We start from the raw sequence: 14552 nt of genomic DNA on the forward strand, positions 1-14552 counted from the left end.
TAACAAGAAATTACGATTATGAGGGAGTGGGAGATACAAAAATACATGAATGTTCTGAGTACAAATATTTAAGAGAATTAATTGTGCCCAGCTGGGGAGGACGGAAACAGAATGCAAACCAGCCAATTAGCAGTCACGGCCTGGGTAAAGTAGAGGGGCATTATAAAAAATAGAAACAAAGATTGCATCTCTCAACTAGGGAATGAGGCACAGCTTTTTCCTGAATTATACAGTCATATGATTTTTACTTAGAGAAAAGCTTGTATCACTACTGGATTAATGTTTGAAAAAAAAGTCTGCCCTATATCCCAGGATATGATCCCAGATTATGTGCTTATCCCAGACTTTCTGGCAATGGAAACTTATACGAGGGTTGAATAAAAAGTAATGCCTCCACCTTCGTAACTCCTCAACAGATGGCAGTACTGGTATGCGGCAGGTACTAGCTTGTTCAGTAGACTATCCTCTACAGTTCCATTTTGGCAGGAAGCCTTAGCATGGAACAGTTGTGTTGTTAAAGTGAGAAGTATGGTAACCTTGTGCAGACTGTCTGTTCTGGTACAGCTCTACCAGGAGCTCCAACTTTATTTGCTTTGTATTAAATGTTTGATTGCTGTCCTAGGTTTCAGGGACTTTGCAGATAGGTGGCTTCTTTTGGTTGCAGTCATAGGGCAAGTCACCTGTCCAACATCGTTAAGTTTTGGTCTCGCCCCTTGCTCAGGGCAATTGGGAAGGAAAGGGAGCCATTTTTAGTTAGTTTCAGCAAGGTAAGCTTATGTATAGGATGTGTGCAAGCTTCCCCTGTACAAAAGCTTCAACCTTTAAGAATTTCCAGGAAAACAGCCCTAAAGACCAAAGAACTCCAGCTGGAGAACATCTACTGCCTTGCTGGTAGGTCCACTCGGCGTTCGACCCGGTAGTGGAGCCCACATCAGTGGATTTTCCTTTAAAGAAGAAGTTATTGAAGACAGTTGTCTGTTCTTCGTGAGCAAGATTAGGAATTCACCAGTTGCCTAAAAGCTTGGAATCATTTGCTTAACTTTACTGAAGACAAGAGCAGTTTCTGTTTGATTGTTCATTAATAAAGGACTTTGTTGTACTTCACAAGCCATCTAAAAGTCTTTTGCGGTGAAAACCCTCTGAGAACTTCTCTTTAGGCCCCCTGGCTTCCCGCTGGGCAAAGGTTGCACATCCTGTTCTAAAGACAATTATTTACAGGCCGAGTGCGCGACAGAACAATGTCAGTCAATGCGACTTAAGCAACGTGTAGTCATTGAATTCTTGATAGCAGAAGGTGTCACCCCAAAGAAGATTAATCAGAAAATGCAAGCTGTTTATGGTGATTGTGTTGATGTGAGTACTGTGCGTCGTTGGGTGAGTACGTTTAAAAATATTGAGGTGGGAACATCTGACTTGCGTGACAAACAAAGAGTTGGACGTCCTGTGACAGCAACCACCGAGTCTCACAAGCAAAATGTTGACAGATTGATTCAGGACGATCGTCATATCACTCAGAGAGAAATTTCAAGCATAATCAACATTTCACAAGAATGTGTGGGTTACATTATTGCTTTGCTTGGCTATCGGAAGATCTGTGCACGATGGGTACCCGGGATGAGAGAACTGTGATACGCTGGTTGCAGAAACAGAGTGTTGACTTCTTTTGTGAAGGCTTCAGAAAACTTGTTCATCGTTGGCAGAAATGTATCCAATTGTCTGGTGATTATGTGGGAAAGTGAATAGTGGTAGTTAAAGAGCACATTCTAAGGATTATTTCTGCATTTGATTTATTAAAATATTCCCATCCAAACCCAAGTAACGGAGGTGGAGGCATTACTTTTCAATCAACCTTCATATAATCAGTTCAGAGCAGATAATCTGAGATCAGATCCTGGGATATAAGGCAGTGTAGATCCAACCTTGGGACCCTTCTACACTGCCATATAATCCAGCATATCAAGGCAGATAATCGACATCAGGCATGTAGCCGGGGGGGGGGGGGGCTTGAGGGGCTTCAGCCCCCCCCCCCCCCCCGAAATTCTCATGGTGGTTTGCGAAAAGGCCTTACTGGTGCGTTATTTAAACTGTTATGTTTGTTCATATCATGATCTGATCACCATACTCAATATATCCCATATGCATGGGGGTATTGGGGTAACGATACAAAAGGTTTGCTAGGGTAGACACTCTTTCACTCAGGCTCAGCCCCCCCCCCGAAACAAACCCAGCCCCCCCCCTCAATAGAAATCCTGGCTACGGGCCTGATCCGCATTATCAGTTTTGAACTGGATTATCTGAGTCTATATTGCCATATGATCCAGTTCAAAGCAGATAATCTGGATTTTATACAGCTGTGTGGAAGGGGCCTCGGCTTTCAGCAAATGGAGCAAGCTGTAGACAAAGGGAAAGTGGGGGCTCTTCCACACAGCCCTATATCCCAGAATATCAAGGCAGAAAATCCCACATTATCTAAGTGTGGACTCAGATAAATCAGTTCAAAGCAGTTAACGTGGAATTTTCTGCCTTGATATTCTGGGATGTAGGGCTGTTTGGAAGGGACTTGGGAGGAGTGTGTGTGGGGGGGGGGACGACGACGGGGGGACTGGCTGCTTCTATCATGTCTAGATTGACTCCGAATGTGGCCTTCCAATAATAACATATTGTTCTGATGTAAACTCTTTCCTACACAGAGTTGTGCATAGTGAGAGCCCTACAATCAGTAAAGCAGTGGTTTCAACTGCAACCCTATTAATAAGAGACTGCTAAACTATCTTATCAACAGGTCTTGTAGAATCCAAATGATAGCTTTCTTGATTGACTATCCAGCTAGAATGTGGTTTTCCTTTTTTTCCCTTTTGCCTTCCACTTTTAAAGCATTATTCTATTTTATAGTTAAATCATCTCTTCTCAAAATAGGGCCAAAGTATGATAGCCTCAGTTAAGTCGTCTTGGCTTTTAAGGAGGGTTCAAACCTGATGTGCTTTAGCGCCCACTTGCTAGATCATTTTTGTCAGGTTTTACAATGTATTGTAATGTAATATAGCTGAGTCATGCACTGCTAATGGGCTTCTATTGGAAATGCTGAGTCATGCATTAACTGTATATAGGGAATCATTTGGGGAATGTGTTCTGGCCTAGTCCAGGTGATTGTGAATGATGTAATCCTGGGTCTGAGTTAAGTTAATATGCTGGGAACCAATCAGAGATTGCTATGTGTAATTGTATAGAATTGTATATAAGGAAGTCATGTACAGTGTATATTTCTCTCCTTGTGCTGTGATTTTGTTCGTTGAAGGCTATATGTAATTGATTAAAAGAACCTGTCTGCTAAGACAAGATATCATCTCTTCTCAAAATAGGGCCAAAGTACGATAGCCTCAGTTAAGTCATCTTGGCTATTAAGGAGGGTTCAAACCTGATTTGCTTTAGCACCCACTTGCTAGATCATTTTGAACTGTGAAATAAGATTTGTAAACTACATCATCATTATTTTCCATTTTAGCAATAATTCTTAGAAATGCATTCTTAATTCTAGCTGATGTCATTTTTCTTGCTTCTGCCTATGACGAAACTCCATTAAAGACTGTCAATATATATATACACACAAAACAGTATCTGGGCTGTTTTCCAGCAGTTGTGCTTTTTCTGGCAGTAGGGCAATGGGATTTCTAAGAATGTGAGCAACATTAATATTAATATATTCTCCATAATGGTACTCAAGGGGGCATCATCTCACTAGCACAGACAGTAAATCAGTTTTATATGGGCCTTTTATGAGCATGGCTTTGACATTTTTAGCTCTTCAATATTTGGGATAAAAAAATACCTTCATTCATGTAATTTGGAAAAAAAAACATATTTCCTATTCATGTAATCTGAAGGCTACAATTTAGTCATGCTTCTTCTGTCTTCTGTCTTCAAGGTACTCCACTCAGATTTTCAATATCTTTGTGTTGTAGAAGATACAAACTTGTACTCCGTCCATTTGTAAGTCTGAATCCATGGGTTTTGCTGATGTGTTTTGAAAATATTTGATTAATGAAGGCTGATATTGCATAAATTCCTATTAGAAAGTAAGCCTCACTGAGCACTCAGAAGTGTGTTGGGAAAAGTCATAATCCCAAATCTTAATATACGAGGCGTATTTTTTAAGTAAGGTCCGTTGGAACATAAGTACACAATGCTTTCACTCATAACAGTATCACCGTACATTTCACAAATCTGTCGATGAATTTCAGCAGCAGGCAGGTTCCTTGCTGACAAAAACCGTATCACTGAGCGAACCTCACATGCGGAGAGTGAGTTGATAGTCTTAAACATTTTTAAAGCACAGAACAGAACCGTACAGGTTAGCTACAGAGCGGAAACTGAGCAGTTGTTCCCAAGGCATGCCGGTACACGACGCACACGCTTGTTGCAGTATGTGCGCAAACTACTAGTGTTTACAACAAAACAGACCTTACTTAAAAAATAACCCTCGTATATGCACACATATATGCATACACATATACATATACACATACATTGCCCACCTTCACAACTTTTGAGAAGCCTCACAGCTTAAAAGCCTGGCTTCTTCCTGCCTACAGGAAACCTTTGTGAGGAGGTGTTCCCTAGCCCAGATTGTTTCATATCTGGGATTCCTGTTTTCTGAAGGCCACAGCAACATGTGGCCAGGGTATAGCTAGTGCATGAATAAAAACTAAGGAGCGAACTGTGTTATGTATGTGTTTATGTATCCTTCACATTTCCTGTTAGTTTCTTGTGAACTCATGAATGCCATAGGGTTTTCTTAGGTAAGATATATTCAGAGGTGGTTTTGCCACATCCTTCCTCTGAAACAAAGCCTTCAGCACCTGGTGGTCATTGGATGTCTTCCATCCAAGTGTAAATGAGGACAGACTGCGTTTAGCTTCCAAGATCTGATGTTTTAGGTATTTCAGCATTACTGCAATATACACAGTAGAATGTCTGAATTTAGATCAGGGGCCCTCAAACTTTTTAAACAGAGGGCCAGGTTACAGTCCCTCAAATTGTTGGAGGGCCGGATTATAATTTGAAAAAAAATGACTGAATTCCTATGCACACTGTACATATCTTATTTGTAGTGCAAAAAACACTTAAAAACAATACAATACTTAAAATGAAGAACAATTTTAACAAATATAAACTTATTAGTATCTCAATGGGAAGTGTGGGCTTGCTTTTGGCTGATGAGATAGGATTGTTGTTGTTGTTGTTGTTGTTGTTGTGTGCTTTCAAGTCATTTCAGACTTAGGTTGACCCTGAGCGAGGGCCGGGTAAATGACCTTGGAGGGCCGTATTCGGCCCCCTGGCCTTAGTTTGAGGACCCCTGGTTCAGATCTTCATTGATACGATACAATCGTGATTGGTGGGGACGAGGGATAGGGCTTTCTCGGTGGTGGCCCCTCGACTCTGGAACTCTCTTCCTAAGGACATCAGGCAGGCCTCGTCGCTAGCAATCTTTGGGAGGAGCTTGAAAACGTGGTTGTTCCAGTGTGCCTTTCCAGAATAAGGAAACTCCTAGCATTATGTCCCAACGCACTTTATCAGAGATCCAGGATATCTGCATGCCCATCCCCCTCCGAACACCCACCTTGTCATGCCCAGCACTTTTAATTTTAATTATTGCATTTGGCCCGGCCGTTGTTTTTCATTGCGTCATTGGGTGTTGTTAATGTTATTGCTTTGATTTTTTTAGTTATTGTGTTGTTGTTGCTGCTGCTGTTTTAATTGTTGTATTTGGGCTTGGCCTCTTGTAAGCCACACCGAGTCCTTCAGGAGATGGTAGCGGGGTACAAATAAAGGATTATTATTATTATTATTATTATTATTATTATTATATCAACTGAGACCCCCTTTACACTGCTATATAAAATCCAGATTGTCTGCTTTGAACTGGATTATATGGCAGTGTAGATTCATATAATCCAATTCAAAGCAGATGATGTGGATCATCTGCTTTGATCTGGATTATATGGCAGCGTAGAAGGGGCCTGTCTTTTCTTCTGGGAAAAAAAAATCTGTGTTCTTGAACTCAGCAAATCAAGAATACTAGAAACCCAAACATTTGTTGCTGATCATAGGCCGTAGATGGAATATGAGGTAATGGAAACACTATTGAGCAGTGCCAAGTAGTAAGATAACTATCTGAAAGCATTTTGTAATGCAATGTATTTCTTCATTATTTTGGAAATTTGCTGGTTACTAGCTACTTGCTTGTGGACACTTCCCACCAGCTTGGGTGGTAAGGAGAAAGGGGGCAGTTGGGATGTAGCTGGTGGAAAAGGTGGGGAGTTGAGTTTTTGCAGCTGGGTAGCAAGAAGCTGAAAGGGATGTATGGTAGAAGGGTGAATGGATTTCCCCTTAGATCCTATTAACTTCGATCTCTGTACTTGCCTGTTCTCTTGTGTTATACTTCTCTGTTTTATAAACCAAAAATTGGAATGACACAACAGCTTCCCAAGTGCTTCCACTGCTTACTTAGGCGATCCCTTGTAGTCCAAGGATGATGGTCCTCCAAGTGTAGTGTCCTGGCGGTGGGTGCGTAGGTGACTGTGGAGCCCTATTCTTGATCTGCATCTTCTCCCGCAGTGAGGGCATCAGTTTCCAGGTGGAAGGCGGTCCCAGTCAGGGTTGGCTTGACACGCCTTCGTCTTCGCACGTTTCTCTCTTTCGTGCCTCTTCAAATTCTACAGCACTGCTGGTCACAGCTGACTTCCAACTGGAGCCCTCAAGGGCTAGGACTTCCCAGTTCTCAGTGTCTATGCCAAAGTTTTTAAGGTTGGATTTGAGCCCGTCTTTAAATCTCTTTTCCTGCCCTCCAACATTCCGTTTTCCCTTCTTGAGTTTGGAATAGAGCAACTGCTTTGGGAGATGGTGGTCGGGCATCCGGACAATGTGGCCGGTTCAGCGAAGTTGATGGCGGAGGACCATTGCTTCAGTGCTGGTGGTCTTTGTTTCTTCCAGCAAACTGACATTTGTCCGCTTGTCTTATTTATTATTTATTTATTTACTGCATTTGTAGACCGCCGTTCTCAGCCCTAGGGCGACTCACGGCGGTGTACAACATATTAAAAAAAACAATTTACAATAAAAGCAATAAAAACAACAATAACAACATCACTATCAATAATACAATTACACTAAATCATTCGCGACGTCTCATCATAGAATCACAATCCAATCTCGTCTTCCCAAGAGATTTGCAGGATTTTCCAGAGGCAGCGCTATTGGAATAATTCCAGGAGTTGCATGTGATGTCTGTAGACTGTCCGCGGGAGGACAATAGCTTTATAAACAAGCACCTTGGTATCCCTTTGGATGTCCCAGTCCTCAAACACTCTGAGCTTCATTTGGAAAAAAGCTGCACTCGCAGAGCTCAGGCGGTGTTATATTTCAGTGTATTTTTGTCGAGAGGTGGCTCCACAAGGTAGCGGAAATGGTCAATATTTTCTAATGTTACACCATTAAGCTGTATTTCTGGCATTGGAGAGGGATTGGCTGGTGACTGCTGGAAGAGCACTTTAGTTTTCTCGATGTTCAATGACAAGCTGAGCTTCTCGTATGCTTCTGCGAAGGTGTTTAGAGTGACTTGTAGGTCTTCTTCTGAATGCTCACAGACAACGTTGTCATCAGCACATTGGAGTTCTATAACAGATGTTGTAGTAACCTTGGTTTTGGCTTTCAGTCTGCTCTGAGATTAAATAGCTTGCCATTTGTCCGATAGATGATTTCCACTCCGGTGAGAAGCTTCCCATCAACAAGATGAAGTATCATAGCGATGAAAATGGAAAATAAAGTTGGGGCAATAACACATCCCTGTTTGACACCTGATTCCACCTTAAACGGGTCACTTTGGGAGCCATTGCTGTCCAAGACTGTTTCCATCATGTCATCATGGAGAAGCTGCAGGATGTTCATAAATTTGATAGGGTACCCGATTTTTTGGAGGATGGTCTAGAGAGCACTACAATTCACTGTGTCAAATGCCTTTGTAAGGGCAATGAATGTCATGTACAGAGGTTGATTTTGTTCCCTGCATTTTTCTTGGAGCTGTCGTGCAGTGAAAATCATGTCCACTGTTCCAAAGGGCAGGTAATAGCTTTATAAACAAGCACCTTGGTATCCCTACGGATGTCCTGGTCCTCAAACACTCTCTGCTTCATTCAGAAAAATGCTGCACTTGCAGAGCTCAGGAGGTGTTGAATTTCAGTGTCAATGTTGCCTTTTGTGGAAAGGTGGCTGCCAAGGTAGCAGAATGGCCAACATTTTCTAATGTTACACCATTAAATTGTATTTCTGGCATTGGAGAGGGATTCAGCATCATGATTACACCTGGAATGTTGCAACAAAATGGTTATTAGAGGCAGGAATAAATATATGCATTTAAAGCACTTGGGATTGGGTTGGAAAGAAATTATGCACTATATGAAACTGCAGATACATTTTAATATACTCCTTTTTAAAGAGATTGAGATGCAATAAAAAAAGTCCGGAAAATGTTCAAGGTGTGGAGGTTAAAGTTGCCTCTTGGCAATGGCAGATCTACTTGAATAAAATCACCTAAAATTAAGGGTCGTTGTAGGTTTTTTTGGGCTATATGGCCATGTTCTAGAGGCATTCTCTCCTGACGTTTCACCTGCATCTATGGCAAACATCTTCAGAGGTTGTGAGGTCTGTTGGAACTAGGAAAATTGGGTTTTTATACCTGTGGAATGACCAGGGTGGGACAAAGGACTCTTGTCTGTTGGAGCTAGGTGTGAACAGACAAGCTCCAACAGACAAGAGTTCTTTGTCCCACCCTGGTCATTCCACAGATATATAAACCCAATTTTCCTAGTTCCAACAGACCTCACTACCTCTGAGGATGCTTGCCATAGGTGCAGGCGAAATGTCAGGAGAAATGCCTCTAGAACATGGCCATATAGCCCGAAAAAACCTACAACAACCCAGTGATTCCGGCCACGAAAGCCTTCGAAAATACATAAAAAATTAAGGCTTCTTTATTGGCATTGTCTCTTAATAGAAGTCAGAGTCGCAATATTTTTGGAACTGAAAATATGATGTTTAAAACACACTTGGCAGTTGCTTTAATTGCAGTGTGGAGGACTGCAATTAAAGCAATTAAATGCCTGTTCCTTTAGCAGGGATACTGCATGTAAAAGCAAATTAGGTGAGCTTTCTCCCCATCATTTGCTAATGTTTTAAAAAATTCTCACATTTCTCTGGTTTTTAAATCAATTAAATGATATAGGAAGTAGTAGTGTCAGTGGCACTTAAAAAAATTCCAAAATGTCAAGGCATTGCACAAATAATTTATGGAAAAAATATTTCAAAGAAGAAGACATTGGAATACTAAATTACATATCTGCCAATATGGTTTGTTTTCTTTAGACAGAAAATCAAGTTACCATTTCCAAAATAACACTGAATCATTATTTAGTGATATTTCAGAAATAGTAACTCAATTTTCTGGCCTGCTTATGTATCTTCTTTCTATTTTTATGACTATTCCATAAATAATTCCAGGATTTCACTCCAGGCTTGCACAATTCTGTCAATTTCATGTGTCATAATTGACACATGCAGCTTCTCCTGTGTACACACAGTCTGAACTCTCCCTTTTTCAGCTCATACTTCCTTGGGTTTTCTCCAAAATCAGTGTTCAAATAGGCTGAGATCGTAAACTTCTTTGCTAGGTGTAAATCCGAATTCACTGGAACTGTTATTTTATTATGCTTTTTTTTCTTATGTAATTTTGGATGTTGTTGTTATTTGTCGTTTATGCTCTGATTTTATTGCTGTAATATGTTGTCCGGGCTTGGCCCCATGTAAGCAGCTCCGAGTCCCCACTGGGGAGATGGTGGCGGGGTATAAATAAAGATTATTATTATTGGGTTGTTGTAGGTTTTTCTGGACTATATGGCCATGTTCTAGAGGCATTCTCTCCTGACGTTTCGCCTGCATCTATGGCAAGCATCCTCAGAGGTAGTGAGGTCTGTTGGAAGTAGGAAAATGGGTTTATATATCTGTGGAATGACCAGGGTGGGACAAAGGACTTTTGTCTGCTGGAGCTAGTTGTGAATGTTTCAACTGACCACCTTGATTAGCATTTAATGGCTTGGAAGTGCCATTGGATTATTATTATTATTATTATTATTATTATTTCTGAGCCATGTTTATTACACTTGTGCTAGTTGGTACTTTAACAATGGCATAGCGATCAGAAAGAGGAAACATTATTCTGGCTACTTTATTGACATAACTTTGGAAGTACTTTAATAATTTCTGTAATTAGCTCTGACAGTCATGACAATGCATACTAACAAAATAAATTACAGTTGTACTCATGTAAATGTAAGAGCTATTCTACTTAATCACTGCTCCCTATTCTTGCACTCTGCTTTGATTCAGTTATTCCCCTCGCATGTTTGATGATTCATTGAAGTTAAACACTTACAGAATCATAGAATCATAGAGTTGGAAGAGACCTCATGGACCATCCAGTCCAACCCCCTGCCAAGAGGTAGGAAAATTGCATTCAAAGCACCCCTGTCAGATGACAATCCAGCCTCTGTTTAAAAGCCTCCAAAGAAGGAGCCTCCACCACACTCCGGGGCAGAGAGTTCCACAGCTGAACGGCTCTCACAGTCAGGAAGTTCTTCCTCATGTTCAGATGGAACCTCCTTTCTTGTAGTTTGAAGCCATTGTTCCACGTCCTAGTCCCCATGGCAGCATAAAACAAGCTTGCTCCCTCCTCTCTATGACTTCTTCTCACGTATTTATACATGGCAATCATATCTCCTCTCAGCCTTCTCTTCTTCAGGCTAAACATGGCCAGCTCTTTAAGCCACTTGTTCTGGTACAGCTGTACCAGGAGCTCCAATTTTGTTTGCTTTGCATTGAATGTTTGTTGCAGTCCTAAGTTTCAGGGACTCTGCAGATAGGTGGCTTCTTTTGGTTGCAGTTATAGGGCAAGCCACCTACTCATCATCATTAAGTTTTGGTCCCGCCCCGTGCTCAGGGCAATTGGGAAGGGAAGGGAGCCATTTTTAGTTAGTCTCAGCAAGAAAAGCTATGTACAGGATGTGTTTAAACATCCCCTGTACAAAAGCTTCAACCTTTAAGAACTCCAGGGAAGCATCCCCACAGCTTTAAGAATTTCCAGGGAAAGAATGTCCAGGGAAACAGCCCTAAAGACCAAAGAACTCCAGCTGGAGAACATCTACTGCCTTGCTGGTAGGTGCACTCAGCGTTCGAGACGCAGTTTGAACCAGTAGCGGAGCCCACATAAGTAAGGGTTAGATTACAGTCAGCCTGGGAGAAGTTAAAAAGGGCATTTTCCTTTAAAGAAGAAGTTATTGAAGACAGTTGCCTGTCTTTCGTGGGCAAGATTAGGAATTCACCAGTTGCCTAAAAGCTTGGAATCATTTGCTTAACTTTACTGAAGACAAGCAAAGTTTCTGTTTGATTGTTCATTAATAAAAGACTTTGTTGTACTTCTCAAGCCATCTAAAGACTGTTTGTGGTGGAAACCTCCAAGAACTTCTCCTTGGGCCCCTGGCTTCCCGCTGGGCAAAGGTTACACATCCTGCTTTAAAGACAATTAATTACAGGCCCAGTGCACGACAGAACACCACTCATCATAGGGCTTGTTCTCCAGATCAGTTTAGTCGCCCTTCTCAGGACACATTCCAGCTTATCAACATCTCCCTTCAATTGTGGTGTCCAGAATTGTATTCCAGGTGTGGTCTGTCCAAGATAGAATAGAGGGGTGGCATGACTTCCCTGAATATAGACATCATGCTCCTTTGACATTAGGCCAAAGGAAACATTGCAAAATCACAAACTTCGGTTGTGTCATTAGAACTGGGCAAGGTTTAGTAATGAAAGGAAAATCCCTTTGTGGTTGCTGCCACAGATACAGTTTAGGAAAGGACTGTCAAAATTGTTTGCTGATTAATCAAATAAATGAGGAAACATGATGCTAGTGTTTTAAGTAGAAATTAGATATAGGTGTAATTTCATACAAAAGACAAAAATCAATATGGCAATGATTTAAGTCAGGATTTCTGGCCACTAATTAAAATGTTTATCTGAGTGTATCACTTTGACAAATGTCAGAATGTGGCAAGCATTTCCTCTGGATCTAAATAGAAATAATAATAATAATTATTATTATTATTATTATTATTATTAATAATAATAATAATAATTTTATTATTATTATTTAGGGCTTTTCTATCCTGTCCTTTCTGGCGTTTGGCGTTTGTCATGATTCTTGCCAGCATAGCAGGCGTTACGTTGGCAATTTCTTCCTGGATGTTGGTCTTCAAATCTTGTAGGGTCCTTGGACGGTTCACATAAACATGGGATTTCAAAAAACCCCATAGAAAAATAATCACAAGGGGCCAAATCTGGAGAGCGGGCCAGCCACTCCAAATCCGCTCGAAAAGTACGCCTCAATGGCAAAAGCACGCTCCTCACTGTTCCAACACATGATGGCGACTGAACTGTGTCAGGACAAAACTTTATACTCCTGCCTCTCGAACGAGACCACTAGCACCCGGGCCATCCAGTCTAACCCCCTGCCAAGAAGCAGGAATATTGCATTTAAATCACCCCTGACAGATGGCCATCCAGCCTCTGTTTAAAAGCTTCCAAAGAAGGAGCCTCCACCACACTCCGGGGCAGAGTGTTCCACTGCTGAACGGCTCTCACAGTCAGGAAGTTTTTCCTCATGTTCAGATGGAATCTCCTTTCTTGTAGTTTGATGTCGTTTCTGTTCGTAATATTGTACCAATGCAAGTAAAACCCTTTTTGTTATGATTAAATTTCATTCAGTATTGATAAGAATAAATTACTGTCTACTTCTGCCAGGTAATAGTAGCTTTTAGGAGAATATAAACTCAATTATATCTTTTTCTCTTTTCAGAGGTGCATTTTCTGAAGTTGTTTTGGCTGAGCACAGAACTACTGGAAAACTATTTGCTGTCAAGTGCATACCAAAGAAAGCCCTGAAAGGGAAGGAAAGCAGCATAGAGAATGAAATTGCAGTTCTCAGAAAGTAAGTATGAACAATGTTTTTTTTCGTTGTTGTTGCCTGAACATTTAGGGTTATCCTCCAAATCCTGTTAAAATGAGCAAAAGGGTGAGGAAGATCACATCTTGTTGTGGGAACACAATGAGATCCTGTTTTCATTTCCCTGCTGGCTCAGAATAAACTGATTTTGACTCATTTTGACTTTTCCATTTGAGAATCAAACTGGGTGATGCTGGTGATAGAGTTGCCAGTTGTGTGTGATTTGTACAGGGTGGGGCAGCATAACTTCCTTTTTTCAAAACTTAATAAATCCCATTGTATTAATCAGAAAAAATATATATAATGTAGGCGCATACCTAAAGTTTTGTTTTACGTAGTTTTGAAGATCAAACTAGGTAGGTGATGTCCCCCATTCTCCATACACTGAGTAAACCTATTTCTGGCATTTGTCATGACTCTTTCTAGCATAGCAGGCATTACGTTGGCAATTTTGTCGCGCTTTATCTCACAATTCAGCAGCAGATCAGTTGCCCACTTCAGCGCTTTCCAGTAGCTTCTTCCTGCACAGTATTTTCAGTCAACTGCTCCCACAAACTGCAGTCACTCTGGAACTCTCCACAGGCACTTGAGCACATGCCTGGCCATTGTCAGTTTTACTATTGTTTTCCTCTCCAATCTAGATGACACTACAAATTTCCCACGGCACACGGTCATATCTTGTCTTAGCAGACAGGTTCCTTTAATACATTACACAGATCCTTCAGCAAACAGCATCGCAGCACAAGGAGAGAGAATATACTGTACATGACTTCCTTATATACAATTCTGTACCTTTACACATAGCAATCTCTGATTGGTTCCCAACTCATTGACTTAACTCAAACCCAGGATTGCATCATTCACAATCACCTGGACCAGGCCAGAATACATTCCCCAATTGATTCCCTATATACAGTTAATGCATGACTCAGCATTTCCAATAGAAGCCTATTAGCAGTGCATGACTCAGCTATATTACATTACAATACATTGTAAAACCTGACAAATTTCTTCCTGGATGTTGGTCTTCAAATCTTTTAGGGTCCTTGGATGGTTCACATAAACACGGGATTTCAAAAAACCCCATAGAAAAAAAATCACAAGTGGCCAAATCTTGAGAGCGGGCCGGCCACTCCAAATCTGCTCAAAAAATAGGCCTCAACGGCAAAAGCACGCTCCTCACTGTTCCAATGCACAATGGCAATTGAACTGTGTCAGGACAAAACTTTATACTCCCGCCTCTCGAACAAGACCACTAGCGCTCCGCTACGTCTTCAACCGACTGAATGGTGCGCATTTTTAAAAAGGAAGTTATGCTGCCTCACCCTGTATGTTCTAACAGTGCTTAAAATAAAGCAGGCTTTGTATATTTGTTTTGTTCTTTTACAAGAAGCGATCATTTGTGTTTGTAAAAGCTATCATTACGAATTACACTGTAATATGATTT

The 14552-nt window shown here is 41.1% G+C and overlaps 1 protein-coding gene across 1 annotated transcript in view; it reads left to right on the forward strand.

Moving 5' to 3' along the window:
• CAMK1D (calcium/calmodulin dependent protein kinase ID) overlaps positions 1 to 14552 on the forward strand; it is a 367156-nt gene that overhangs the window by 158399 nt on the left and 194205 nt on the right. Inside the window, exon 2 of the mRNA XM_060778236.2 lies at positions 12959 to 13090. Within this exon, the coding sequence (XP_060634219.2) occupies positions 12959 to 13090 (132 nt within the window). The remainder of the gene's footprint in view (positions 1 to 12958; positions 13091 to 14552) is intronic.

The sequence above is a fragment of the Anolis sagrei genome, chromosome 5 (assembly GCF_037176765.1).
Source record: "Anolis sagrei isolate rAnoSag1 chromosome 5, rAnoSag1.mat, whole genome shotgun sequence".
NCBI classification, from domain to species: Eukaryota; Metazoa; Chordata; class Lepidosauria; order Squamata; family Dactyloidae; genus Anolis; species Anolis sagrei.